The sequence below is a fragment of the Manis pentadactyla genome, chromosome 2, assembly GCF_030020395.1.
Source record: "Manis pentadactyla isolate mManPen7 chromosome 2, mManPen7.hap1, whole genome shotgun sequence".
Classification (NCBI taxonomy): domain Eukaryota; kingdom Metazoa; phylum Chordata; class Mammalia; order Pholidota; family Manidae; genus Manis; species Manis pentadactyla.
In genome coordinates, this window is record NC_080020.1 from 184,742,563 (window position 1) to 184,770,252 (window position 27,690).

General features: G+C 35.2%; 1 protein-coding gene across 4 annotated transcripts in view; it reads right to left on the bottom strand.

Annotated features, from left to right (window-relative positions):
• Positions 1–27,690, bottom strand: part of SANBR (SANT and BTB domain regulator of CSR) — a 69,452-nt gene that overhangs the window by 31,880 nt on the left and 9,882 nt on the right. For 2 of the 4 annotated variants that reach the window (XM_036926055.2, XM_057497173.1), the window contains exons 2-9: positions 22,803–22,960; positions 10,960–11,146; positions 10,043–10,136; positions 7,861–8,099; positions 4,497–4,555; positions 2,980–3,140; positions 1,860–1,946; positions 1,636–1,746 (exon numbers count right to left, since the gene is read on the bottom strand). In XM_036926055.2, coding sequence (XP_036781950.2) covers positions 1,636–1,746; positions 1,860–1,946; positions 2,980–3,140; positions 4,497–4,555; positions 7,861–8,099; positions 10,043–10,136; positions 10,960–11,146; positions 22,803–22,952 — 1,088 coding nt within the window. In that variant the 5' untranslated portion in view covers positions 22,953–22,960. The remainder of the gene's footprint in view (positions 1–1,635; positions 1,747–1,859; positions 1,947–2,979; positions 3,141–4,496; positions 4,556–7,860; positions 8,100–10,042; positions 10,137–10,959; positions 11,147–22,802; positions 22,961–27,690) is intronic. The other 2 variants (XM_036926057.2, XM_036926059.2) reach the window with 2 other exon arrangements.

Consider the following 27,690-nt stretch of genomic DNA (forward strand, 5'->3'; position numbering starts at 1 on the left):
TTATTAATTATTGGTGATTCTAAACATTTCATTAATGGATTAGTTCTTTATATTATTTTTCAATAGACATTTTCTAGTCATTGAGTGATAGAATAATATATAATCAGCTCTTGGTAATATACAGTTTTAAGTTAAGTAATATAAACTTAAAAAAAATAGCAAAGGCTTAAAAACCTATTTGCTATGGTTATATGTAACTCAAGTTCCTATTTTTTTTCTAAGTGCCTTCATCCTTTGTACTTTTACTATTTTTGCCCTTAGTTCAACAAGTAACAAAATGTCATTATGTTATTACAAATTATAAAGCATATCTTTTTTAAGTTATTTAAAGACAATTTTTAAAACGTCATCAACAGCTGACTTACAGGAAAATAATTTAAATAAAACAATAAAAATGAATGCTAAAGTTTTATCATTTTTTTCACATAGTAGTGTTCTAGTTATTGCTGTCAGATAGAAGTAATTTTCAAAAACGGAATCAAGTCTCAAGACACAAAAGTATAAAATTCTAAGTGCTCTGAATAACTAATGATTCCCTGATTATTGTATGGAGAGTAAAATGAAACATTTAAAAATTGACTGTGCTATTAATACTAGAGTCAAATGTACTTCTCTGTATTTCTGTTTTAATGTTTGAAATAAGAAATCAAACATTTGTAGGGTTTTTTCTTTAACTAAAGTGCTGTATATTTTTAATACAGAAAAAAAGAACAAGGAAAAAGAAAACTAAACCATCCATATACCATTACTGAAAGGTAAAACCACAGTTAACATTTTAATAAACACATTTTTAGTTTTGTTTTATAACCTGTTTTTTTTCCACTTGATTTATGACTAGAAACTTTCCATGTAAGTATATATTCATCTACAACATCATTCTCAAAGCCTGCAAATGAAGAATTCATTAGATGTGTTTTATAGAGAGACACTATTATATGGATTTATTTTAGTTTGTTTTAACATTTGGGTATTTACTTTTTTTTCTATTTAAACAATACAGCAGTAAATGTCCTTACTAAGTGCTTTCATAAATCCGCTTTACATGGTGGGATAAATTCAACATTACCTCTTTGCATAAATTCCTAGCAATAAGATATTGTCAGAGAATATATACATTTTAGAGTTCCTGCTTTCCTGAGATCTTATACAGATTTAGAACACTCTCCCCCCAACTCAGAAAGAGAACTGGTTTTGAACTTAAAGGGGAATAAAACAGGATCATGTATTAATGGAATTTGAAAAAGTATGAAGGATAGATTATGGAAAATCCAGTTTTAAAGACAATTTTCCTCGTTTGCCAAAATCCACCTGAAAATAAATTTGGTTCTGCCAAATTCAATATAGCACTTGTATGGACAACTAAAATTTGTTAGTGAAAAGAATCATTTTAATGGTGCTGACCAGAATGTATTTCAAGATAAAGGCACAATAATTTTTACTATTTTAAAGTTTAAAAAATCATGAAATTTACTCAGTAAATAAAATATGGCTTTTACAACTTTCTTTTGAAAGTAAGACCTTTAAGAAGTTGGATCATGTGCAGAAAAGATGTTATTCTATTTTTTATAGTAATTATGCTTTTATAAATACACCAGTAATTCACATTTAAAAAGCTGTATTTTATTTCCACTATACCTTATGTGAATGTAGATAATATTTCCATGTTGATCCACATTGATTTTTCCAGGAATGCAAGGAATTCTTCGTTCTGTTTCTTTTGTTAAAAGTTTCTTACACAAATAGCATCTATAACACAAAGGAGATACAGAAACATCCAAGAAGAAAATTTTAAATGTAGTAAAAATTAAATAATTTAGCTGCATTATATTAGTATATCAAAGGAAAACACATTATCGTACCTATATAAGGTTGCTGCATTATTCCGAGAATCTGGGTTCAAGTACTCAGGATCAAAGAGTCTCTCAATCTTCTTACAAAAAAGTTTACTATTAACAAAGGACCAACAAATTAATTTTCTACATTTACTTTACTAAAGTCACTTAATAGTGATGAAAACAAGCACTGACCCAGCTGCACATGAAGAAAATAAAATTAATAAATCCTTAAGAGAGCTTCTCTTTGGGAATTTATAATACATTTTTAGTATTCTAAGTAAATAAACCTACTACCAAGAACTGCTTCATCAGGAACCTATTTATGCAAGAAAAAATAGGAATTTATTTTCACAAGGATATCTACCACGCTTTAGTTCTTTGTTACCAGACTAGTCAAGATTGAGGATGTCCAGCAAGTATATTAAATAATCTTCACAAGACCCGGACCCATCTCTTGATTCCCCTCACCCCAATCTTTCCTGTTCCTATTAAGGGCACTACCATCCACTTAGCTGTTCAACTTTAAAACCTAATAATTATCATAGAATATTCTCTCTTCCCACATCATTCCATTTGAAAATCTGTCAAATCTTCCTAATAACACACTTTGAATTCACCTACTTCTTTTCAGTTCCACTGCTTCTACCCTAGTCCAAACCCTTTCATCTCTCACTAGACTACTGCCAGCCTCATAGGTCTCCTTCTTTCCCTTATCCTTACAGTCTATCCTCCACATAGCAACCAGAATGACTGCTTAAAATCAAATCAGATCATGCCACTCCTCTGCTTCCATTCACACTCAGAATAAAGTACACGCTTCGTGCTATGTCCTAAACAGCCCCAAAGCTGGATTAAGCTCCTAACCATTGAGATATATCATACCACTCTTTCCCTTTATAGTAAAACCTGTATTAATAATTTTTAACATAATTCACTATTACAGTATGCTTTTATATACATTATACAAGAAAACTCACTTGTTGCTAATTTTATCTTGAGCTATCTGCTCTGGGTAAATTTTACTTCATTTAAAATAAAAATACTTCTAAACCTATTCTAAAAACAGAATAATTCATTAAAATTAAGTTGAAATATGTTTCTTCTAACAGGAAAATTAGGTTAAAAATGAAATTTTAAACATTACCTCCTGAACTTATCTTTCTTGTCCTTTAAATCATCAACTTCATTGTGTGTAAACAGATCAGCTATGCGCGTAAGAAGATTTGCATTAATACAGTTCATATTGCATGGGGTGACTACTATGGCATTCATGTTTTTGTGGCAATACTGAATACACTGCTCAACCTAAGAAAAACACGGAATAGAAAATGAATGCTGTAAAAAGTACCATGAATGATATTATCACAGTAATACTGTTCAAAGATGAAATTCATTAAAAGCCTGGATTTTGCTATTTGGGTTAATCTACACTATTGCAAAGTGGTCTAGCATGTAAAATTTGTAAAAACACATACACGTACTAGAAAAATAATTTTTTATCTTATTAGCATATTTTAAACAACAACGCAATGATATCTTTTGTGGTTGTGGCAAGTATAAAACTGAGTCCTCAAACTCAAGTGTACAGAATATGTGACTCTAATCAATTTAGTGGAAATTTTAAGCCTCCATTTCTGATTGGCAGAAGCGTAACTTCAGTCATTTCAGGGTTTTCTCAGTTGTGTTGCGCTTGCTCTTTGACTTTCTTCTCCTTTCTCCAACCTGAGGGATTTACTGATTAGTTTTGGGAAAACTAGCACTGGCTAACCATGTATTCATCCAAATATTTTGTTTATGGCATAAAAATTATCCTTTAAGGCTCAGATTTCAAAACCCAAAGGTGAAGGACTCTTTTAGTCTCTGTTTTTTCTGTAACCCTTCCTTAAAACAATACCTGTAACTGAGTGAAGAGCAACTAAGGAGTAGAAAGGATATAGGGAACTAGTAAAAATCCAAACAACTAAATGAAAAAACTTCACATCTGCTAACATGGCAAGGAGTACTCTGCCTATGTGGTTTCACCAGGGGCTAAAAGCAAATATTTGTTTAAAGTAAAACCATAGAAACATATAAAATCAGTTGAAATGATAAAGAAATTTATTAAATGAAAAAAATGAAATTTAATTTTAGAGCTTGGTACATATAAGAATATTCTGCAGTTATGTTTCATTAACTGCTCTTAAACAATAGACATGAGCATCTGGTTTATACATATAAAATTACATTGTTTAATAGTTAGGTATATGTGCTGAATTCACTGAATTATAAATATGAAAGACAAAAATAAACAAAACATACTTAAAGAAATTACTTAAACAGACAAATATATTCCAATTAATTTTCATTTAATTTGGTTTTAGAGCAAAATCTGATAAAGTTAACTCCATCTAGTTTCATCTAATACAACAGTGAGCTCCTACTTGAGGGCAAACTACTTGCATTAAAGGTATAATATACAAATGATTACATAGTCTAACCCCTCCCAAAAGAACAAAGTACCTCCAAATAGGAACAGTTTATTCTAATGGCATCACACTCTTGAATTAACAACTATTTTAGTAAGAAGTCTTAGAAATTTCTAGACATTTGGAGGAAAAATCGGTTTACATGTTAAATCAAACACAGGTGAATAGAAGAGTTGGATCTTTTATTAATACTTACCAATGAATCCATTTTCAAAAACTCTGAAGAAATAAGAATTGAAATGACATTTCCTGGCTCTAAAAAAAAGGAAAAAATTAAATTCTCCTTTTGATTTGTACCTTAGTCTCCTCAGAACAGGTTCCTTCTCACCTTAAAAGAGTATGTGTTCCCTTATATAAGAACGATTTATTATAACCTTACTAAGCCATATAACTTAGATACATGCAAGAAAGAAAACACAAGGCTAAAACAGGGTTTCGAGAAAATGCACAGAAAATTTGCCTTGTAATTAGATTAATATAAAGTAAAAAGACCCCAGGTAAAAATACAACACATGCAAACTTCTGCTTAACTAAATCAAGGAAAAAGATAATTACAATTGAGAATATGTCATCCTAAAAAAATCACAGTGAGAATTTTATTTAATGATTAATGAGAGCACTTGTTATTAGTGAAATTATTTCAAAAGCTTGTAAGGAATGAATATTTAATCAAGAAGATTCTGAAAGATAACATAAAATTTGCTACTGTGGAAGTATTAAAGTTACTGCCTAAAGGCAGACTGAGGTGAGCCTTCAGAAGCATAACTGGGGGAAGAGGGATGCTGGCTGACACTACTGTTTCAGTAAACCTAAGTTACCTTCCATGAAGTATATTTAAAAAAAAAGAAAACACTGATTTTTACCCTTATGGCACTAAGACAGTCCTTCAAAACAAAGTACTATGCAGGCAATCCTTAAAATAAATAGTCTTAATCTTTCTTTGAATAACAAATCTGGATTAAAGGTTCTCAAATGGAAACAGTGATGGGAGGAAGGAGCTGGTGAAAAAGTTCCTCACAGAACTGTAATATAACCAACCCATTCCAGTTAAAACCCACTGTCTGGATTATTAGAGATTTAATTAAGCAGTCTAAATTTCCCTGGTTAGAATAAAAATTGCTTTTATAAAAATTTACATTTGTAGTCACTGATTTAAGGTAGAAAATGACAGGGTGACTAGTTTTGCTCCATTTCTTTTACATCTACTATACATATAAATATCCTGGATCAAACAATATTTTTTTCTCTCTACATATTTTGATTATTATTTCATACATATTTTTCATATCAGGGTGGTCTGGGTGCTCTGGTTGAAAATTTTGATTTAGGAATCTTGTAATTTTTATTTAAGGACTACTAGAAACCTTTTCCATTAATTTGGTCACTAAAATGTAATAAATTATACACTTCTCCAGAAAACTCTTATACTGTGAGTATAGATTTATTTGCTAATAAGAATTTAGAAACATTTTGGTGCTGCTGTATATAGCAATTCCAGTGCACAGAAAGGCTTTCTTAAAACACAAGTGTGATTTCTCATTTAAGTTTATGCCTAATGTAAGATTACTTGGTAATTATTCTCCCTATCATCTAGAACACTGGTTCTCAAACTTTCAATCTCAAGACCTCTTTAAAATCTTAAAAACCGAGAATCCTAAGGAGCTTTTGATTATATAGGCTGTATCTATCACTATTTACCATATTAGAAATTAGAACAGAAAAAAATTTAAAATATTCATTTAAAAAGAACTATAAATAATAAACTCATTATATCTTAACATATTTTTATGAAAATATAATGTATATTTTCCAGAACGAAAAAAAATTTAGCAGGAAGAGTAACACTGACGTTTTTTGCTTATCTCTTCAATGTCTGACTTATAAGAAGACAGCTAGATTCTCTTATCTGTTTCTACATTCAATTTGTGGGTAGTCCATTTGCAACAACATGCATGGAGCTAGAGGGTATTATGCTCAGAAATAAGCCAGGTGGAGAAAGACAAGTACTAAATGATTTCACTCATTTGTGGAGTATAACAACAAAGCAAAACTGAAGGAACAAAACAGCAGCAGAGTCACAGACTCTAAGAAGGGACTAGCAGTTACCAAAGGGAAGGAGTAGGGAAAGGGGGGCAGAAGGAAGGGAGAAGGGGATTAAGGGGCATTATGATTAGCATACATAATGTAGGGTGGTCACAGGGAAAGCAGTATAGCACAGAGAAGACAAGTAGTGACTTTATAGCATCTTACTATGCTGATAGACAGTGACTGTAACAGGGTATGTGGTAGGGACTTGATTAATAGGGGGGAATGTAGTGACCACAATATTGCTCATGTGAAACCTTCATAAGATTATATATCAATGATACCTTAATAAAAAAAAAAAGAATTGAAAAAAAATTTGTGGGTAGTCTTTGATGTTACATCAAAACTTGACAAATGGTAGTTTCTTAAAAGTTAGTTGCAATGGAATCTGAAATCATATCACTGAACTGTTCTTATTCTGTTACCTCAAAATCCATTGATTGCTCTCAAACTGAATGGAACATGCATTGGTTATTTGGAAAATACTGAGTCAATGAATTATGTAGATCTTCCAAATGTTGAAACATTTCATTGTAAATATTTAAAAATGACATTCATTAATATGACCACCATTCTCACCAGAAATGTTTTTAGATACTGACAAACTGTCAAGCACATGGAAGGAGATAAAGATTTCCAAAAGTCTAATTCTCACTTGCAAGTTTGAATTTCATCATTGGCAACAAATACTGATGGTTGTTTCCCTTTAGTTGACCAGCTCACTTAATTCATTTTCAAGAAAATGTCTGCCAAATGCCCAAGTCTGAACAACTATAATTTGTCAGTCATTCTTTCAAATAAAAATGGTTTTGTGTTTTTAAAAAAGTAGCTAGCTTAGTTTGCAGCTCAAACAACTGCACGAGTGCTTTTCCTCAATACGAACATCATATTACGGTGCACAGCGGAAGCACACTTTCCATGTTATCACGTAGATTATTAAAAAGAGGTTTACTCAAGGGTCAAGAGTTAATAAATTTAGTAATTTTTACTGCTTCATCAAGGACATTCTTAAGAAAAACTGGATTTTTTTTTCTTTTTTTCCTTTTCATTATGAGTAAATGGTGTTGAAGAATACAATAAACACTCATACAGTCTGTGAGCTACAGCTCCAACAGTTTTACCTTCCTTTACTTCTGTAACATTTGAACTAATGTCAACACAGAAAGAAAGACAAATAACACCTTGGTACAATTACTATGGAAACTGTCTTGGCCTCACGGATCCTCTAAAAGTATCTCTAGGACACCAGCACCTGGTCCAAGATTCACCCAGAGAGAACTGCTGACCTAGAGATGTTTACAAAACATCACTATAATTTGCTAAAGAAAAGGATGAGATACCAGTTTGCTAAAAGGCAGTTACTAATCTGAGCATAAATACTAATGTCTAATTTCCCGCATTTTATGTTTGTCCTGAAGCAACTACCAAGTGACATGCAAACTGCACTACAAAATAAGCAACAGACTGTCTTTTACCTAAAGTGGGCATCTCACCATCTTTATTTTCCTTAGTGTTCCTTTTAACATATTTTATCAACCAGTTGAAAATGTGAACGTCACAATGAACTGAAATGTCCACCTCTTCCCAGCGTTGAGCATCCATAGACAAATATTCAGCAAAGTACTTCATTTCTGATATCAAAAGATCTCGTGGGCAAATAAAATCTTCTTTCAAGTTTTTTGCTTCATCACATACATGGATCACCATGTTTGGCCTTTGTAAAAAATGTTACACAGAAATGAAATTATTAGAGTTCTAGAAAAGGAGATGAGAATATTGACATTTATTGGAAGTACAAGAACAAGATGTTTCTGAAAGTTCTAACCACAACTCAGTTTACTGGGGTTTGACATTTAGAATTTTTGTTAAGTATCTTGCTAACTTGATCCTTATCTTAGATTGTGACTAATTTTAGTTGAACTGTTAATTAACATAATAGGTTAAGTTATTAAGCTTAACAAGTTTATAGTTTAAAAATAAAAAATATTTTTACTATAGGATTAATAATTTACATGGCTTAAAATTTATTTTTATAAGTTAATTAAAAGGCTTTAAAAATAATACCAATTCACAGAGAAAAATTAAATACTACATTCTATTTCTTTTGAGGAATATAAAATAGCACTTATACATGGTTATGAGTATGAGGAGAATAGGATTAAATAGTAAAATATTCTTACTATTAATAAGATAAAAAAAGTTATTCATTAAAGATCTAAAAATCAGCATGGCTACTTAGTTATTTGTAACAGGAAGAAAGTTGTTTCTAGGAATTCATTAAATATAAATTAGTAAATGTAGTTAAAAGAATTAAGACTACAATGTGTTCATTTACATTATTTAAAAAATAATTTATTTATATGATAAGTCAGAAAGATTGCTTCAAAAACCATATACTCCTTGAATTCACTTTCCTGTAAAAATTATATCACCTCAAAAAGACCATCAGTGTGATCCAGAAATGCCTTCATGTCATTACTAAAGGAAGAGAATAGGAAGAGATACACTGTTCTATGTTAAATACGAATGTAAGTGTGTTTAATTGAATTTCATATATTTCTAATAGAAAAAAAATTCATTTGAAATAAAATTGGGCTACTAGAAAAAGGATTATTAATCAACACTCTGTCAAAGTTAAAGGAATTTAAATAACTCTTTGCAAATTGTTCTTCCAAAGAAATTATGGTCAAAATGTAAAAAAGTAATGCCTGATAAAATGAAGCGTAACATTTTCTGTGGATTTTTGGACCTCAATATGAAATACTAGATAAATTACCTCATACTTTTTTGTGCCACACAAACAAACCAGTCAGTTAAAAATCTATGTGAGTAAACTGAAAATCACCACTTTATACACTTTAAAAATGTGAATTTTTTTATTGTGGCAAAATGTACTTAACATAAAATTTGCCATTTTAGCGATTTTTAAGTGTAGATTTACATTGTTACCATCATCCATCTCCAGAACCATCACCAACCATTTCCAGAACTTTTTCAAAAGGGTTAATTTTATGGTATATAAATATGTAAATTATATATTAATACATCAATAAAGCTGTCACAAAAATAGTATCAAAACTGAAAAAACAGAAAGGAACTTTGAGAGATGATGAAAATGTTCTATGTCTCACTGAGTGATGGTTACATGTATACCCATCAAAATGAACATTTAAAATATGTGCAGTTTATTGTATGTAAAATATACAAAAGAGTAGAAAATTATCAAAACTTGAAATATATTGAAAGATATAATTATTACATGTTTCTCTAATGAGCAATTATATTCAAATAGTTCTAAAATAGTTTTAACAACATTGGGGAACTAATGGCAGAGATTCTTCTTTGGTATTTAAAATTTATTATTCAAAGTTTTATGTTAACTGATGCTATTTCTAATATTTACAAAAATGAAAATGAATTTTTAAAATGGAGAACTGTAGTCCAATTCATAAATGACATGAATAAGCCATAAGTTTAGGTATCCAGCAACTGTTTACAGTTCAGCAAAAGAACTAACCTGATTTCAATTGTTTCAGAAATTGTATAATGTGAAATTACTAAATTATGGTAACTTATATATACAATCCCAATCATATATTTTATAATTTAAAGTTGATATTCAGATTAAATCTTATCTAGCAAAGACCAGCCTCCTACCCTTCAGATTCTTCAGTCTTTTCTCCACCATTACGAGTAGTACAATTTTCACTTTCTGAAGAACAATTCCTTGTAGAAGCTGTACTATGTCTTCCTTAAATACAGAAACAAACACATACAAAAAAAAGCAGGAAGGTTAGCATTTCTAGCTGAGACAGGGTTTTTTACTTATTGAATGGTTATACTGTAAATGCATGAATTCCAAGGCTAGTTAAAGATTGAAATTTGTCAGGTGGCATTTCCTTTAATACTTTTGAAGGTATGTAGAAGAAACTGTACAAAAAAAGATCACAAATTGTTAACATTACACTGAAGATTTAAAAAATATTGATATGGTATGTACAGATGGGGCCAAATGTTCAAAAGTCATAACAATTAGCTTTCCCTTCCTGAAGCAAATTTTTATATCAATACTCTGTTGCTGCTGAGATTAAAATAACTCACTGCTCAGGATTTCTAAAACCAGTTATTATTTCCAACATAGTTGTAGAAAACATCTCTTCTACCCAGATGCTGCATCATTTGAAGCTATTGTTGACTGCACTTAAGGGTACTAAAAAAAAGATAACATGAGAGACAAGCAAGGTTCTCTCAGTAAAAAAATATTAAGTAAAAGGTATAGGTTAAATCCCTTAAAATTTTTTAACATAACTAGGCTAACAGACTGGGGTAATAAATTTTGATATAGGAAAGAGTGTTTTTTGGAGATAGTGTTTGGCCTGTTATTAACGTTAAAAAATTTTTTCAAATATAACAAAAACAAATTTCTAAAATTCAGGAAGATACAAATAAATAGATTTTTCTATTAATATTTATAATAGTCTTTACATAAATAAAGGAAAGTTGATTGGAATGCATAATATATTGCAGAATTTTCATAAGGACAAGCACTGTTTTTTTTATTTTAAAAACCTTACCTGTTTTGGAAACTGCATCCTGACCAACTGAAGTCTCCTGAAATTCACCTGGTGTCTCAAGAAGTGAGGATTTGATATACATGGCTAAACTTTCAATTGGATTCTCTCCAGCAGCCATTAGGGGGTTATACTGGTTGTCAACAGGTGAGCTTCCACTGCTTTTCAATTCATCAAACCTTTTTGCACACTGTAATGATATAAAAGGAAGGAAATTTTAAAATGAGAAGATAATGTCTTCCATTTAAAGATAATTTTCTATAATAATTTTTTATAAGTGAATATTAGTCCATTGAGTAACATCTAGAAAATTATTAGCACATATTTCAATATACAAAAGCCTCCGGCTTTTTTTTTTTAATTCAACGTAGAATTTTTTAATACACTTTCACTCAAAGCCATAATATACTTAAGCTTTTGTGAAAAATGAAGAATGTCTTTATTAGCCATATTTCCCTGTGGTCTGTTTCTAATATCAGTTGACAATATTAATAATTTAGTTAATTGGGCTTTAATTTTTACATTAACTGAGTTTTCACCAGGAATAAGACCAAATTCTAAACTTCAATGGAAAGAAAACCAAAAAATTTCTGATTACTGACACTAAATTTTTTAATTAAAATAATGAAGACTTATTCTTACTAACACTGAGGTTCACCTTGCATAAAATGTGGTATAGTAACACTTCATGGTCACATATTTGGGCATAGTTTGTTCTAACACAGTATTTTCCCTTAATCTATTAGGCATGGAATCAATATAGAAGGTCCAGATTAGTAACTGGGAAAAAATAAGAAATAAAATACTGTAAATTAGAAAATATCAGGAGTGTATTAAGCATGATAAGGTTTAGTATTCCTTTATGAAAATGTTCTCTCTATGTTTGTACTAGGTCACAACATAATGTCTTCCTTACTGTGGGTCTTGGTCAAACAATACTGTTACAGCACCCATTTTTGAGTTTCCATCAACATCAACATGACAGATTCTATAGCAGACCAAGCAATTCGGGAGGTGCAAAAGGAGAAAAATATATACCATGTATATGTGTATATAGTAAATGAACAGTGCATTGAGTATGGCATTGACAAATATTTATCAAGTACCTATTAGATATTAAACACTATCTTCAGTAAGGACTATTTAGATTGTTACTATTACAGTTTACCATTGAACAATGTGGAGGTTAGGGATGCTGACTCTGGGGCACAGTTGAAAATTCAAATACAACTTTTGACTCCCCAAAAACTAGCTGCTAATAACTTACTGTTGATGAGAAGCCTTACTGATAACATGACTAGTCAATCAACACATGACTAGTCAATCAACACATATTGTGTATATGTATTATATACTGTATGCAATAAAGTAAGGTAGAGAAAAGAAAATATTTTTTCAAATTGTTGCAAATCTGCAGAAAATTTTCCATTTGAATTGTGAACCTGCACAGTTCAAACCCATATTGTTCAAGGGTCAACTATCTGTGCCATGAAGAAATGCCAGTCTTTTGAAAAGTGAAGTAATACTTTTTTAAAAAGGCATTTAAGAGCTACGTAAGTGCAAGGGAAACAAAATAAAATATAAACAAGTGGACTACATCAAACCCAAAAAGCTTCTGTATAGCAAAGGACACCATCAACAGAACAAAAAGGCATCCTACAGTATGGGAGCATATATTCATAAATGATTTATCAAATAAGGGATTAACATTTAAAATATACAAAGAACTCAGATGCCTCAACATCAAAAGAACAACCTGATTAAAAAATGAGCAGAGGACCTGAACAGACATTTTTTCCAAAGAAGAAATACAGATTATAATAGGCACATGAAAAGATGCTCCACATAGGAGGCGGAGCCAACATGGCGGCGTGAGTAGGACACTGGGAATCTCCTTCCAAAAACATATATACTTTTGAAAATACAACAAACACAACTAGCCCTAAAAGAGAGACCAGAAGACGCAGGACAGTGGCCAGACTGCAGCTACACCAGCGAGAACCCAGCGACTGGTGAAAGGGGTAAGATACAAGCCCCGGCCTGCGGGACCCGAGCGCCCCTCCCCCCAGCTCCCGGCGGGAGAACAATAGGCAGAGCGGGAGGGAGACGGAGCCCAGGACTGCCCAACACCCAGCCCCAGCCATCCGGGCCAGAGCGCAGACACAGTACATGCCCAGGGGGCCCTGGATACTGGGGGAACAGGGAGTAAGACCTCTGAGTGGGTGCTGAAGCTGATGCCCCTGTGACAAAGAAAAGCGGGGGCTTTTTGAAAGTCTTAAAGGGACAGGGACTTAACAGCTTGACGGAAACAACCCAGGTCACAGTACAGCAGCTGGAAATCACAGGGAAACCGGGTGCACTAACCCCCTGGGCAACAGCTCTGAGACCCCTCACGGAGGCAAACAGTCAAGCAGTCCCCCCATCCATCACCCCACCGGGCGCTGCGAAAGCAGAGAAGCAGCCTGAGACAAATTCCGCCCACAGAAAGGGAGATTTCTCCCTCCCGGCCAGGCAAGACACAAAGACCCACTCTACACGCAATTACCCAACACAAGCCACTAGGGGTCGCAGTTGCCCCAGTAAAGAAAGGCCAGTAGTAAGTGAAAATTTTGGCCCTCCCAGCTGACAGTCAATAGCACCTGTCAACATGAAAAGGCAAAAAAATATGATCCAGACAAGACTAACCCAGACAGCTTCAGCATCTACTACATCTTCCCCTGAGAAGGAATCTGGGGAGATAGATTTAGCCAGTCTACCTGAAAAAGAATTCAAAACAAAAGTCATAACCATGCTGATGGACTTGCAGAGAAATATGCAAGAACTAAGGAAGGAGAATTCAGAAATAAAACAAGCTCTGGAAGGACTTCAAAACAGAATGGACGAGATGCAAGAGACCATTAATGGACTAGAAAACAGAGAACAGGAACGCAGAGAAGCTGATGCAGAGAGAGATAAAAGGATCTCCAGGAATCAAAGAATTTTAAGAGAGCTGAGTGACCAATCGAAAAGGAACAATATAAGAATTATAGGTATTCCAGAAGAAGTAGAGAGAGAAAAGGGGATAGAAAATGTCTTTGAAGAAATAATTGCTGAAAATTTCCCCAAACTAGGGGAAGAAATGGCCTCTCAGACCACAGAGGTACACAGAACTCCCATGACAAGGGATCCAAGGAGGGCAACACCAAGACACATAATAATTAAAATGGCAAAGATCAAAGACAAGGACAAAGTATTACAGGCAGCCAGAGAGAAAAAAAAGGTTACCTACAAAGGAAAACCCATCAGGCTATCATCAGACTTCTCAACAGAAACCCTACAGGCCAGAAGAGAATGGCATGATATACTTAATGCAATGAAACAGAAGGGCCTCGAACCAAGACTACTGTATCCAGCACGAATATCATTTAAATATGAAGGAGGGATTAAACAATTCCCAGACAAGCAAAAGTTGAGGGAATTTGCCTCCCACAAACCACCTCTACAGGGCATCCTACAGGGACTGCTCTAGATGGGAGCACTCCTAAAAAGAGCACACAACAAAACACCCAACATAGGAAGAAGGGAGGAGGAGGAATAAGAAGGGAGAGAAATAAAGAATCATCAGATTGTGTTTATAATAGCTCAACAAGCGAGTTAAGTTAGACAGTAAGACAGTAAAGAAGCTAACCCTAAACCTTTGGTAACCACAGACTTAAAGCCTGCAATGGCAATAAATTCATACCTTTCAATAATCACCCTAAATGTAAATGGACTGAAAGCACCAATCAAAAGACACAGAGTAATAGAATGGATAAAAAAGCAAGATCCATCCATATGCAGCTTACAAGAGACTCACCTCAAACCCAAAGACGCGCACAGACTTAAAGTCAAGGGATGGAAAAAGATATTTCAAGCAAACAACAGAGAGAAGAAAGCAGGTGTTGCAATTCTGGTATCAGACAAAACAGACTTCAAAATAAAGAAAGTAACAAAAGACAAAGAAGGACATTACATAATGATAAAGGGCTCAGTCCATCAAGAGGATATAACCATTATAAATATATATGCACCCAATACAGGAGCACCAACATACCTGAAACAAATATTAACAGAACTAAAGGAGGAAATAGAATGCAATGCATTCATTCTAGGAGACTTCAACACACCACTCACTCCAAAGGACAGATCCACCAGACAGAAAATAAGTAAGGACACAGAGGCACTGAACAACACACTAGAACAGATGGACCTAATAGACATCTACAGAACTCTACATCCAAAAGCAACAGGATACACGTTCTTCTCAAGTGCACATGGAACATTCTCCAGAATAGACCACATACTAGGACACAAAAAGAGCCTCAGTAAATTCCAAAAGATTGAAACCCTACCAACCAACTTTTCAGACCACAAAGGCATTAAACTAGAAATAAACTGTTCAAAGAAAGCAAAAAGGCTCACAAACACATGGAGGCTAAACAACACGCTCCTAAATAATCAATGGATCAATGACCAAATCAAAATGGAGATCCAGCAATATATGGAAACAAATGACAACAACAACACTAAGCCCCAACTTCTGTGGGACGCAGCAAAAGCAGTCTTAAGAGGAAAGTATATAGCACTCCAAGCATATTTAAAAAAGGAAGAGCAATCCCAAATGAACGGTCTAATGTCACAACTATCAAAATTGGAAAAAGAAGAACAAATGAGGCCTAAGGTCAGCAGAAGGAGGGACATAATAAAGATCAGAGAAGAAATAAATAAAATTGAGAAGAATAAAACAATAGCAAAAATCAATGAAACCAAGAGCTGGTTCTTCGAGAAAATAAACAAAATAGATAAGCCTCTAGCCAGACTTATTAAGAGGAAAAGAGAGTCAACACAAATCAACAGTATCAGAAATGAGAAAGGAAAAATCACAACAGATCCCGCAGAAATACAAAGAATTATTAGAGACTACTATGAAAACCTATATGCTAACAAGCTGGGAAACCTAGGAGAAATGGACAACTTCCTAGAAAAATACAACCTTCCAAGACTGACCCAAAAAGAAACAGAAAATCTAAACAGACCAATTACCAGCAACGAAATTGAAGCGGTAATCAAAAAACTACCAAAGAACAAAACCCCTGGGCCAGATGGATTTACCTCGGAATTTTATCAGACATACAGGGAAGACATAATACCCATTCTCCTTAAAGTTTTCCAAGAAATAGAAGAGGAGGGGACACTCCCAAACTCATTCTATGAAGCTAACATCACCCTAATACCAAAACCAGGCAAAGACACCACCAAAAAAGAAAACTACAGACCAATATCCCTGATGAACGTAGACGCAAAAATACTCAACAAAATTTTAGCAAACCGAATTCAAAAATACATCAAAACCATCGTACACCATGACCAAGTGGGATTCATCCCAGGGATGCAAGGATGGCACAACATTCGAAAGTCCATCAACATTATCCACCACATCAACAAAAAGAAAGACAAAAACCACATGATCATCTCCATAGATGCTGAAAAAGCATTTGACAAAGTTCAACATCCATTCATGATAAAAACTCTCAGCAAAATCGGAATAGAGGGCAAGTACCTCAACATAATAAAGGCCATCTATGAAAAACCCACAGCCAACATTATATTGAATAGCGAGAAGCTGAAAGCATTTCTGCTGAGATCGGGAACTAGACAGGGATGCCCACTCTCCCCACTGTTATTTAACATTGTACTAGAGGTCCTAGCCACGGCAATCAGACAAAACAAAAAAATACAAGGAATCCAGATTGGCAAAGAAGAAGTCAAACTGTCACTATTTGCAGATGACATGATACTGTACATAAAAAACCCTAAAGACTCCACCCCAGAACTACTAGAACTGATATCGGAATACAGCAAAGTTGCAGGATACAAAATCAACACACAGAAATCTGTGGCTTTCCTATATACCAACAATGAACCAACAGAAAGAGAAATCAGGAAAACAACTCCATTCACAATTGCATCAAAAAAAATAAAATACCTAGGAATAAACCTAACCAAAGAAGTGAAAGACTTATATTCTGAAAACTACAAGTCACTCTTAAAAGAAATTAAAGGGGACACTAACAGATGGAAACGCATCCCATGCTCATGGCTAGGAAGAATTAATATCGTCAAAATGGCCATCCTGCCCAAAGCAATATACAGATTTGATGCAATCCCTATGAAACTACCAGCAACATTCTTCAATGAACTGGAACAAATAATTCAAAAATTCATATGGAACCACCAAAGACCCCGAATAGCCAAAGCAATCCTGAGAAAGAAGAATAAAGTAGGGGGGATCTCACTCCCCAACTTCAAGCTCTATTATAAAGCCATAGTAATCAAGACAATTTGGTACTGGCACAAGAACAGAGCCACAGACCAATGGAACAGACTAGACAATCCAGACATTAACTCAGACGTATATGGTCAATTAATATTTGATAAAGGAGCCATGGACATACAATGGCGAAATGACAGTCTCTTCAACAGATGGTGCTGGCAAAACTGGACAGCTACATGTAGGAGAATGAAACTGGACCATCGTCTAACCCCATATACAAAAGTAAACTCAAAATGGATCAAAGACCTGAATGTAAGTCATGAAACCATTAAACTCTTGGAAGAAAACATAGGCAAAAACCTCTGAGACATAAACATGAGTGACCTCTTCTTGAACATATCTCCCCGGGCAAGGAAAACAACAGCAAAAATGAACAAGTGGGACTATATTAAGCTGAAAAGCTTCTGTACAGCAAAAGACACCATCAATAGAACAAAAAGAAACCCTACAGTATGGGAGAATATCTTTGAAAATGACACATCCGATAAAGGCTTGACGTCCAGAATATATAAAGAGCTCACATGCCTCAACAAACAAAAAACAAATAACCCAATTAAAAAATGGGCAAAGGAACTGAACAGACGGTTCTCCAAAAAAGAAATACAGATGGCCAACAGACACATGAAAAGATGCTCCACATCGCTAATTATCAGAGAAATGCAAATTAAAAGTACAATGAGGTATCACCTCACACCAGTAAGGATGGCTGCCATCCAAAAGACAAAGAACAACAAATGTTGGCGAGGCTGTGGAGAAAGGGGAACCCTCCTACACTGCTGGTGGGAATGTAAACTTGTTCAACCATTGTGGAAAGCAGTATGGAGGTACATCAAAATGCTCAAAACAGACTTACCATTTGACCCAGGAATTGCACTCCTAGGAATTTACCCTAAGAATGCAGCAATCAAGTATGAGAAAGATCAGTGCACCCCTTTGTTTATCGCAGCACTATTTACAATAGCCAAGAATTGGAAGCAACCTAAATGTCCATCGATAGATGAATGGATAAAGAAGATGTGGTACATATACACAATGGAATACTACTCAGCCATAAGAAAAGGGCAAATCCAACCATTTGCAGCAACATGGATGGAGCTGGAGGGTATTATGCTCAGTGATACAAGCCAAGCGGAGAAAGAGAAATACCAAATGATTTCACTTATCTGTGGAATATAAGAACAAAGGAAAAACTGAAGGAACAAAACAGCAGCAGAATCACAGAACTCAAGAATGGACTAACAGGTACCAAAGGGAAAGGGACTGGGGAGGATGGGTGGGTAGGGAGGGATAAGGGGGGGAGAAGTAGGGGGGTATTAAGATTAGCATCCATAGCGGGGTGGGAGAAAGGGGTGGGCTGTACAACACAGAGAAGACAAGTAGTGATTCTACAACAGGTTGCTACGCTGATGGACAGTGACTGTAAAGGAGTATATAGGGGGGACCTGGTATAGGGGAGAGCCTAGTAAACATAATATTTGTCATGTAAGTGTAGATTAATGATTAAAAAAAAAAAAATGCAGTTCCTATGTGGTGACCTCTAATGAGTTCTACACAATGATATAAAGGACATATAAAAGTGTAGGCAAAGGGTCTGTTTGTGCTTATACAGAGGATCAAAGCCTAATTTGGCTACCCCGAAAATGAACTAAGAAACGATATGAAAGAGAACTTCCAACATCAGCACTCTCTGGAAGACTCATGCCAGAAGATGATCATCAAAAAACCCCAACAAAGATCCACGCACTGCTACAGCTGTAGATGCACTCATCCCACCAGCTCCTGGACTTGCCATGGGAATGAAGGAGATATCTAAGCTGGCCTGTGCATACAGTAAAACAACAAATTTGACTGGATCTATACTGTTGGAACTCAACCAAGAATTAGGAGAAGTGCAAATTGTAGCGCTCCAAAATCTTACAACTACAGACTATTTACTGTTAAAAGAACATATGGGATGTGAACAGTACCAGGAATGGGTTGTTTTAATTTGTCTGATTTTTCTCAAACTATTCAAATTCAGTTAGATAATAACCATCATATCATTGATAAGTTTTCACAAATGCCTAGGGTGCCTAACTGGTTTTCTTGGTTTCACTGGAGATGGCTGGTAATTACAGATATGCTTTGGTTATGTAACTATACTCCTATTATGTTAATGTGTGTGCGCAATTTAAGTAGTAGCTTAAAATCTATACATGCTGAAGTTACTCTACAAGAAGATATGTCAAAGAAATAATCAATCTTCCCATGCTTTCTCCCGCCTGCTACTTCTATAGCTTTTCTTCTTCCTTCCTAATTACAACGAATTCTTAAATAGAATTCGTGCCTCATATCAAATTTACCGAGTATCATAAATCCTCCAAGTGGTAAAGATACCTCAAGACAAATGCTGGGCATAGAAGCCACAGGGCATAAATATGCAAAGAAATAAAAAGCTAACCATTTCAAACAATAAGGCTTCTCTCTCACTTACCAACTTAACATTTCCCTGTATGGCCCCGGAAGATGACTGGTTAGCCAGAGACGGGTAAGATTCCTCAAGGGAGGAACAACCTAAGACAGGCACAGTCGCACGGGGGCCATCAGGTGAGAAATTGGGGATCAACAGAGGTGAGGCTTAGAACCTCACCCTCCCTGTTCTGAGAGAAATCTTCTGCATACGTGGATGTTTTATTGCCCTTGTCTAGCTTGGATTAACACATAGTCTACAGGCACACACCTGATCATCTACATTTGCTCTCTTACAACACTAAACTATGTTTTCTACCTTTATGTTGTATCTACCTACCACTTCAGCATCTTATTAAAAATAATAAAGAGAGAAATGTGGTATCCACATATAAATCAAGTATAAAAATCAAATGTGTACTCATATTTGAACTGACTGTTTATAGTTCACAATGCATGAGCAAAACCAAAAGTTTCTGTGATGACTGCCCTTGTACTGTTCACCATGTAACTTATTCACTATGTAAGAATTTGTTCTCCATGTAAGAACTTGTTCGTTATGCTTCAGAAGACTGGAGACTGACGAAAATTAGGCTTGGGGTGGATTAATGATTGTGCATTGAGCATTGACTCCCCTATACAGAATTTTATTGTTGTTAACAACCATTTGATCAATAAATATGAGAGATGCCCCAACAACAACAACCAAGAAAAAGTACACACTTCCAATTGTAAAATAAATAAGTAACCGGGATGTAATGTATAGCATAAGGAATATAGTCAAAATATTGTAACAACTTGGTATGGTGATAGCTGGTACTTAGAATTATCATGTATATAAATGTTGAATCACTGTGTTGTACACCTGAAACTAATGTAATGTGATACTGTGTGTCAACTACCCTTCAATAAAAAATAATTATCTAAAAAAAAAAAAAAAAAAAAAGATGCTCCACATAGGTAATCATCAGGGAAATGCAAATCAAAACCACAGTGAGACATCATCTCACATGAGTTAGGATGGCTACTATCTAGAAGACAATAAATAACAAGCACTGGCAAGGATGTGGAGAAAAGCGACCCTTTCTACACCATTGGTGGGAATGTAAATTGGTGCAGCCACTGTGGAAAGCAGTATAGAGGTTCCTCAGAAAACTAAAAATAGAAATACCATTTGACCAAGTAACTCCACTCCTAGGAATTCACCCAAAGAAAACAAAACTCCTGATTCAAAAAGATATATGCACCCCTATGTTTACTGCTGCACTATTTACAATAGCCAAGATATAGAAACAACCAAAGTGTCCATCACTAGATGAATGGATAAAGATGATGTAGTACATATACAGAGTGGAATATTATTCCACCATAAAAAGAAAGAAACCTTGCCATTTGTGATAACATGGATGGACCTAGAGGGTATTATGCTAAGTGAAATAGCCAGGCAGAGAAAGACAAATACCATATGATTTTACTTACTTGTGGAATATAAAAACAAAACAAAACAAAACAAAATGGACATAACAGTAGACTCATAATGGCAGTAGACTCAGAGACACCAAGAAGTGACTGGTGGTTACCATGAGGAAGTGGTTGGGGTGGGGAGGGAGGGTAAGGCAGATAAAAGGGCACAAAAATCTCAGTCATAATATAAGTTTGTCATGGGGATGGAACTGTTGCATGGAGAATACAGCCACTGGTGCTGTAACATCATTCTGTGTTGACAGATAGTAACTGCACTAGTTGGGGTGAGGATTTAATAATGTGTATAACTGTTGAACCAATGTACTGTGTACTTGAAACCAATATAATATTTTATATCAACTATACTTCAATAAAATAAAATAATTAAATTACTAACAGAAATGGTAATGTTTTTCTTTTGGTTGCTTTTCTAGGGCTGTGCATATTTATAGTACTTAACACAAAGCATGGAGATACTACAAAGTATAACAAATGAAAGGAAAAAAGTTTTGATTTCCAACCATTTTAAAGTGCATTTCAAGAACGTGGGTAACTGCTGAACCACGGTATTGTATACTTGAAACCGATTTAAGATTTATATCAATTGTACATCAATTTAAAAAAAAGCTATGGAAGTGTAAACCTTTTGAAATATTATGTAATCAATACTCCCACCTTTACTCAAAGTCTTAAAACTAAATAAAAATAATTAATATGATAAATAAGAAACAAAATTTTTTGTATGAAGACTATAATGATGAAAGTCGGGGCAAAGAAAAGAAACAAATGCTCTAACATCGTAGAAAAATGTATAGATTCACATGTATATGTATAGGATAAAGAATATAAATGGTTTAATTGAATCCATTTTTCCTACAAAATGAGTTCACTTTCTACACACAGTAAGTGGTAGGTAGGCTTTTAAAACACAGATTCTTTTGATATCTCTTAGGTTAAGTTTATACCTGTATTGGAAACTGAAGTATATTTATCTTATTTAAGAAGCTTACAAAGATTTCTAATACTTAAAAAACTTAAGTAAAGATATTTTTTAAAAGATTAAAATTCTGAATATTTGAAAGGAGTACATGATTGCTTAAACAAAAAATTCAAGTAAAATGTAAATAATTTAAGCTATACTGTTAAATGTTCTTTTGTGTTTAAGCGAGAATTACATGGTACTGTATGCAAAAGAACAAGGTTGGACCCCTTATATCACACCATATGGAAAAATTACCTCAAAATAGGTCAAAGACTAAATATAAGGGCTAAAACTATAAAATTCTAAAAAATATAAATGTTTGTGACCTTGGATTAGGTAATGGCTTCTTAGATAAGACACTAAAAGTACATGCAACAAAGAAGAATTAGATAAACTAGACTACCAAAACCTAAGACTTTGTGCTTCAAAGGATATCATCAACAAATCTAGTCAAATCAAATAATATGCACATTCAGGATTTATATATGCATATAAGTATGTACAATTCAAAATATTTTTTTCTCTCTTAGTAGTTGTTCCTTAAAATTGATCACCTTTTCTGATTTTTTTTTCAGGAGGTATATGAGGGGCATTATTTACCTCTTTGGGTGTTAATCCAGGCACAAGCCTTGCCACCGTTTCCCAGTTGATGGTCTGATGGATTCCAACTAATGGATAAAGGATCATGTCCAACACCATTTGGTTGTTATTGTTCAGGAAACTGATATTTTCTGAATAACCACGACTCATCTTTACAACTGCAGAAGACAAATAGATTTATTTACATCTGAAATCCAAATGTTTTCAGAACATTATAAATTAGCTATAATTCATTCCTAAGAATTATCTGCTATCATGTGAAGGAAAAATAAAACCAACCTAAAATGAACAGAGAATATACAGCTCAAATCTCTTCAAATATAATAGCTTTTGGATATTATAGATTGGTGGGTGTGTGAATAAATGTTATTAAAAAAGCATAATAAAATACTAATGCTAGAATATAAGTGGTGGGTACATTGATTTTCACTATATAATTCTTTTGACTTTGCTGTATGTATAACATTTTTCATAATAAAACATTGAGGGAAAAAGTTTGATACAATATATCTTAAAAAATCAAGTGTACCTGATTCATATTTTGATTAGCAATTTATGGCTGGTAGAATAAAACTGTTAAAAAGAATTATAATTATAATTTCATTCTAGTCCTAAGCCATCTTTAATTTTTTTTTATTAAGGTATCATTGATATACAATCTTATGCTCAGGTTTCACATGAGCAACATTGTGGTTACTACAGTTCCCTATTATCAAGTTCCCACCACATACCCCATTAGTCACTGTCCATCAGCACAGTAAGATGCTAGAGTCACTACTTGTCTTCTCTGTGCTATACTTCCTTCCTTGTGCCCCTCCCCCATATTATGTGTGCTAATCATAATGCCCCTTAATCCCCTTATCCCTCCCTTCCCAACCACACTCCCCAGTCCCTTTCCCTTTGGTAACTGTTAGTCCATTCTTGGACTGCAGTTCTGTGAGTCTGCTGCTGTTTTGTTCCTTCAGTTTTTGCTTTGTTGTTATACTCCACAGATGAGTGAAATCATTTGGTACTCATCTTTCTCTGCGAGCCACCTTTAATTTAAAAAATTTTTCTGTGAGTGTATGTCCACACCACAATGAAGGCTAGAATACTTAATTTTTACTGATATAATCAAATAGAACTTAAAACCAAGTTAATCTGACATTTTAGGATAAGCATTCACTGTTATTGTGTCATGTGATTATTAGTTATAAATGGTGGGGAGATTATATCAACAACTGTAATTAGTAGTTGTTTGAAACAACTTTTTTGGGAAAGTTCTCCTCTTCCTTATCTTCAGATGCAATGCAACAACTGGCCTGATAAGGCTTATTAAACCTTACATACTGCCCCCCACACACACCCTGACACTCATATATAAAAAGCCAAGGCACCTCCAAACACATACACACATGCACTCACTCCTGCAGAGTGGAGGCTTCCCTTGCTTCTTCACCTGGCTCCCAACCCATCTCTTTTCCTTTAATATCCTCTAGTTCAATCCAGGAGCCCTTGAATAGCATATCCAGTAATGAAGGGTTTCCAAGATCTTCAGGCAATAGGATCACCACAAAAAAGGGCTTTCCAAATGGATACAGTTCACTAAACATTGAGTGAGTTCCAATTATGTGCCAAGCATTGGGGATATAAAAATAAATATGACATGGCCCCTCTTCAGTGGTTACAACTCATGAGAGATAATAGCAAACAGATAATTTTAGTATCATTTGCTAAGATCCAAAGCAGAGGGGATCAATGGAGGGGGAGAGAGGAAGGACACATAATAACTGCTATTTACTGAGTATTTATTAGGAGCCTGGAACTGTATTAACTATTTTATATAAGTCATTTCAATATATTATGATCACAGCCTTATCAGATAGGTGCTCTCCCCAGTTTTACAAGATGAAGAACCAGGTTCAGAGAAAATAAGTAATTTATACAAGGCCACAGAATAAGCAGAGTAAGGATTCAAACCCATGTTAAACTGACACTCAAATCCATACTTTTTCTGTTAAATACAAGAGATGTAATATAGGGCAGACAGCAGATTAGGAATGATGGCTTAGGGTAGAGAGAGACACAGTCTAACATATTTTGAAGTTAATTATGATTCAATGGAACAATTCTGAAAGTTTCTGTTTGTGTATGTGTGTGGAGGGAAGACTGCAGTATCAAATAGAAAAATAATTTACCTCATTTACACTTAGAGAAATAAGAATTTATGTTGATTATGCCTCCAAAAACTGGTAATTAAAAAAAATAATTTTAAAAACCTTTTTTGTGTCAACATGTATGTGATGTTTTTTATTTTATTCAAACATTTACTGAGCCCTCTCTATGTGTCAGGCATTGTATCTGAAATTAGAATATATATTTACAGATGGAAATAATGACAAAGGTTTACAGCTAGTCGTATCTATGATTTAATTGATGTTGAATTCTGGGTTGAGAATACAATCTCCAAATATAAGCTGTTCCTATGGAAAAATATTATCTATTTTAGGATAACAAGTACAAAGCAAAGATCCACTGACAGGCCAGAACAATGGAAAAAGCAGTGTATACAGGAATCTGAAACTCTGGTTTGAGCTTTAACTCTACCCATGGTAGTCAAGGGATCTGAACTGAAGCAATAAAATTAAGTCACAGTAATACCTCTTGACGGACATCACAGGGAGAATCAAAGGGATTATGCTGTGAAAGCACTTTGAAGAAAATAAAAGCACCTCACAAATGTAAAGTAGCATAAAATAACTTATCTACCTCCTAGGATGTGCTGAGGATTATATGAGAAGTTTAAATGTTGGAATGGGGAGTTGGAATGTAGAAACTCTTGGTGTTAACTATGGAGAGCCGGAAGTGGGAACACGGGAAGTGAGATCACTGTGGGTGGCTCACAGAAGTGAGCCTGTGTATGTAAGTTATGCTGTGAAATAAAACTGTGTCAATGGTCCGCCATCCGCTGTCAGTGGACCTCCTGACCCCAACTTTGATTTCTGTGTCTTTCTTACTATATCTGTGTTTTTCTTATTCTCCCACCCACCCCTCTCAGGTTCAGCTGGTTTGCAGAGGTGGTCTCAGCAGATGGAACCCAATCAGGGACCTGAGAATGGGGTGACAAAAAACTTAAGTGAGGAGACTCCCCAAGGATCAAACGTGCATCAGGAAATAAGGTACGGAAGCAACAGAGTCTGAAGGGAGGTATGGGAGCAATAGAGTCAGGAGTAAAACAGTCAGGGTCTAAGGACCAAGAAATCTTTGTACATATGCTTAAAGCTATGCTTCGCACCCGAGGCAATAATGTGCACAGTCGGCAGCTAGAATATTTTCTTGCTTTTGTGCAAGATATGGTTTCCCAAAGAAGGAACCATAAATGAGCAGGCTTGGCAAAAAGTAGGGCTGCAGCTTAAACAGCGCTTCACCCTTCATGGGCCTCGGGACTTTCCTGTAGAAATATTTGCTTTATGGAATTCAGTGAAGGAAAGTTTGGACCCCTCCCCCGAGCTTACTTGTTTGCCTGACAGACTTCTGGAGGGAGGCTCTATAGTCAAGCAATTGAAACAATAGTCACCGGTTATGAGGCTTTGGCTAATGCGACAGCCCCCATGGACTGTGAGCCGTTACCTCCCAAGTATGAACAAAACAATGAGCTACTACCTCCCAAGTATGAACAAGAGTTGTTAAAAGAGGAACAGCAATGTGAGAAGGAGCCCCCTAGGAATGGGCAACATGGCATCCAACATGGCAACCAGGAGTTGCCATGTGAGCAGGAGTACTCGTATTATGAGCAGGAGGAACCTGCCTCCTCAGAGTCCAAGATGGAGGGAGAGGGCGACACAGGGCCCTCTGACACCTTGAAACCTCCTACCTACTACTGTGGGTCTATCTCAGCAACTTTTCAAAAATTGAAAGTGTCTTCTCCTAAACCCCTGCAATCACGCCCTCATGTACTAATAGGCCTTGGAGCAGTGAATTGCAAGCAGGAAGCCCCTCCGTACCTCTGCGCCCCACTAATAGTCTGACCAGGGACATTCCCTATTGTTGCTACCATTGTAACTCCCGGTGCCCCTCGCTGTTCAGCTTTGCAGCGCAGCATCCAGGAAGCCCAGAAGTGGGATGGGTTCCACACCCTCTGCCTACGGGTCATTGAAAGGCAGGAAGGGGATGGAAATAACAGACAATACAATCCTATATCTTTCAAAACTTTGAAAGAGCTCAAACAGCCTGTCTCTCAATATGGCCCAAGTGCGCCTTTTACCCTTGCTCTCTTGGAGGGAGTATCATCTGAAGCTCTGGCTCCTAATGACCGGAAAATGCTCGCTAAGGCATGTCTCACTAGAGGTGATTATTTGCTATGGAAGAGTGAATTTGTAAACTTGTGCACACAACAGGCCAATAGAAATCAAATGCATAACATTCCCACCAGCCTGGATATGTCAACTGGGGAAGGGCAGTATTCTGCCTTGACAAATTAGCTTCAGTTCACTTTACAATCATATCAGCAAATTAACATTTGCGGAAGCAAGTCTGCCCACCCCAGGAACCAGAACAGAGGAGCTCAGCAGCATTAGGCAAGGCCCAGATGAGCCATTTCAGGAATTTGTATCTTGCTTACTGTAGGCACTATCCAGAGTAGTTCCTGATTTTGAGGCTGGGAATATTCTCGCTAGACAACTGGCCTATGAAAACGCACAGAGAACATGTTAGGGCCTCAGTCAGCTTTACAGAAAAAAGGGAACTCTTTCCAACTTTGTCAAACTCTGCGCAGATGTGGGATCTTCCTACATGAAGGGTGCAGCATTAGCGGCCGCACTACAAAAAACATTCGGGCGAACACAAAAGCCCCGCCCCTGGCAAGGTACAGAGTGCCATCTTAAAGGTGGATGTTTTCGCTGCAGGCAGC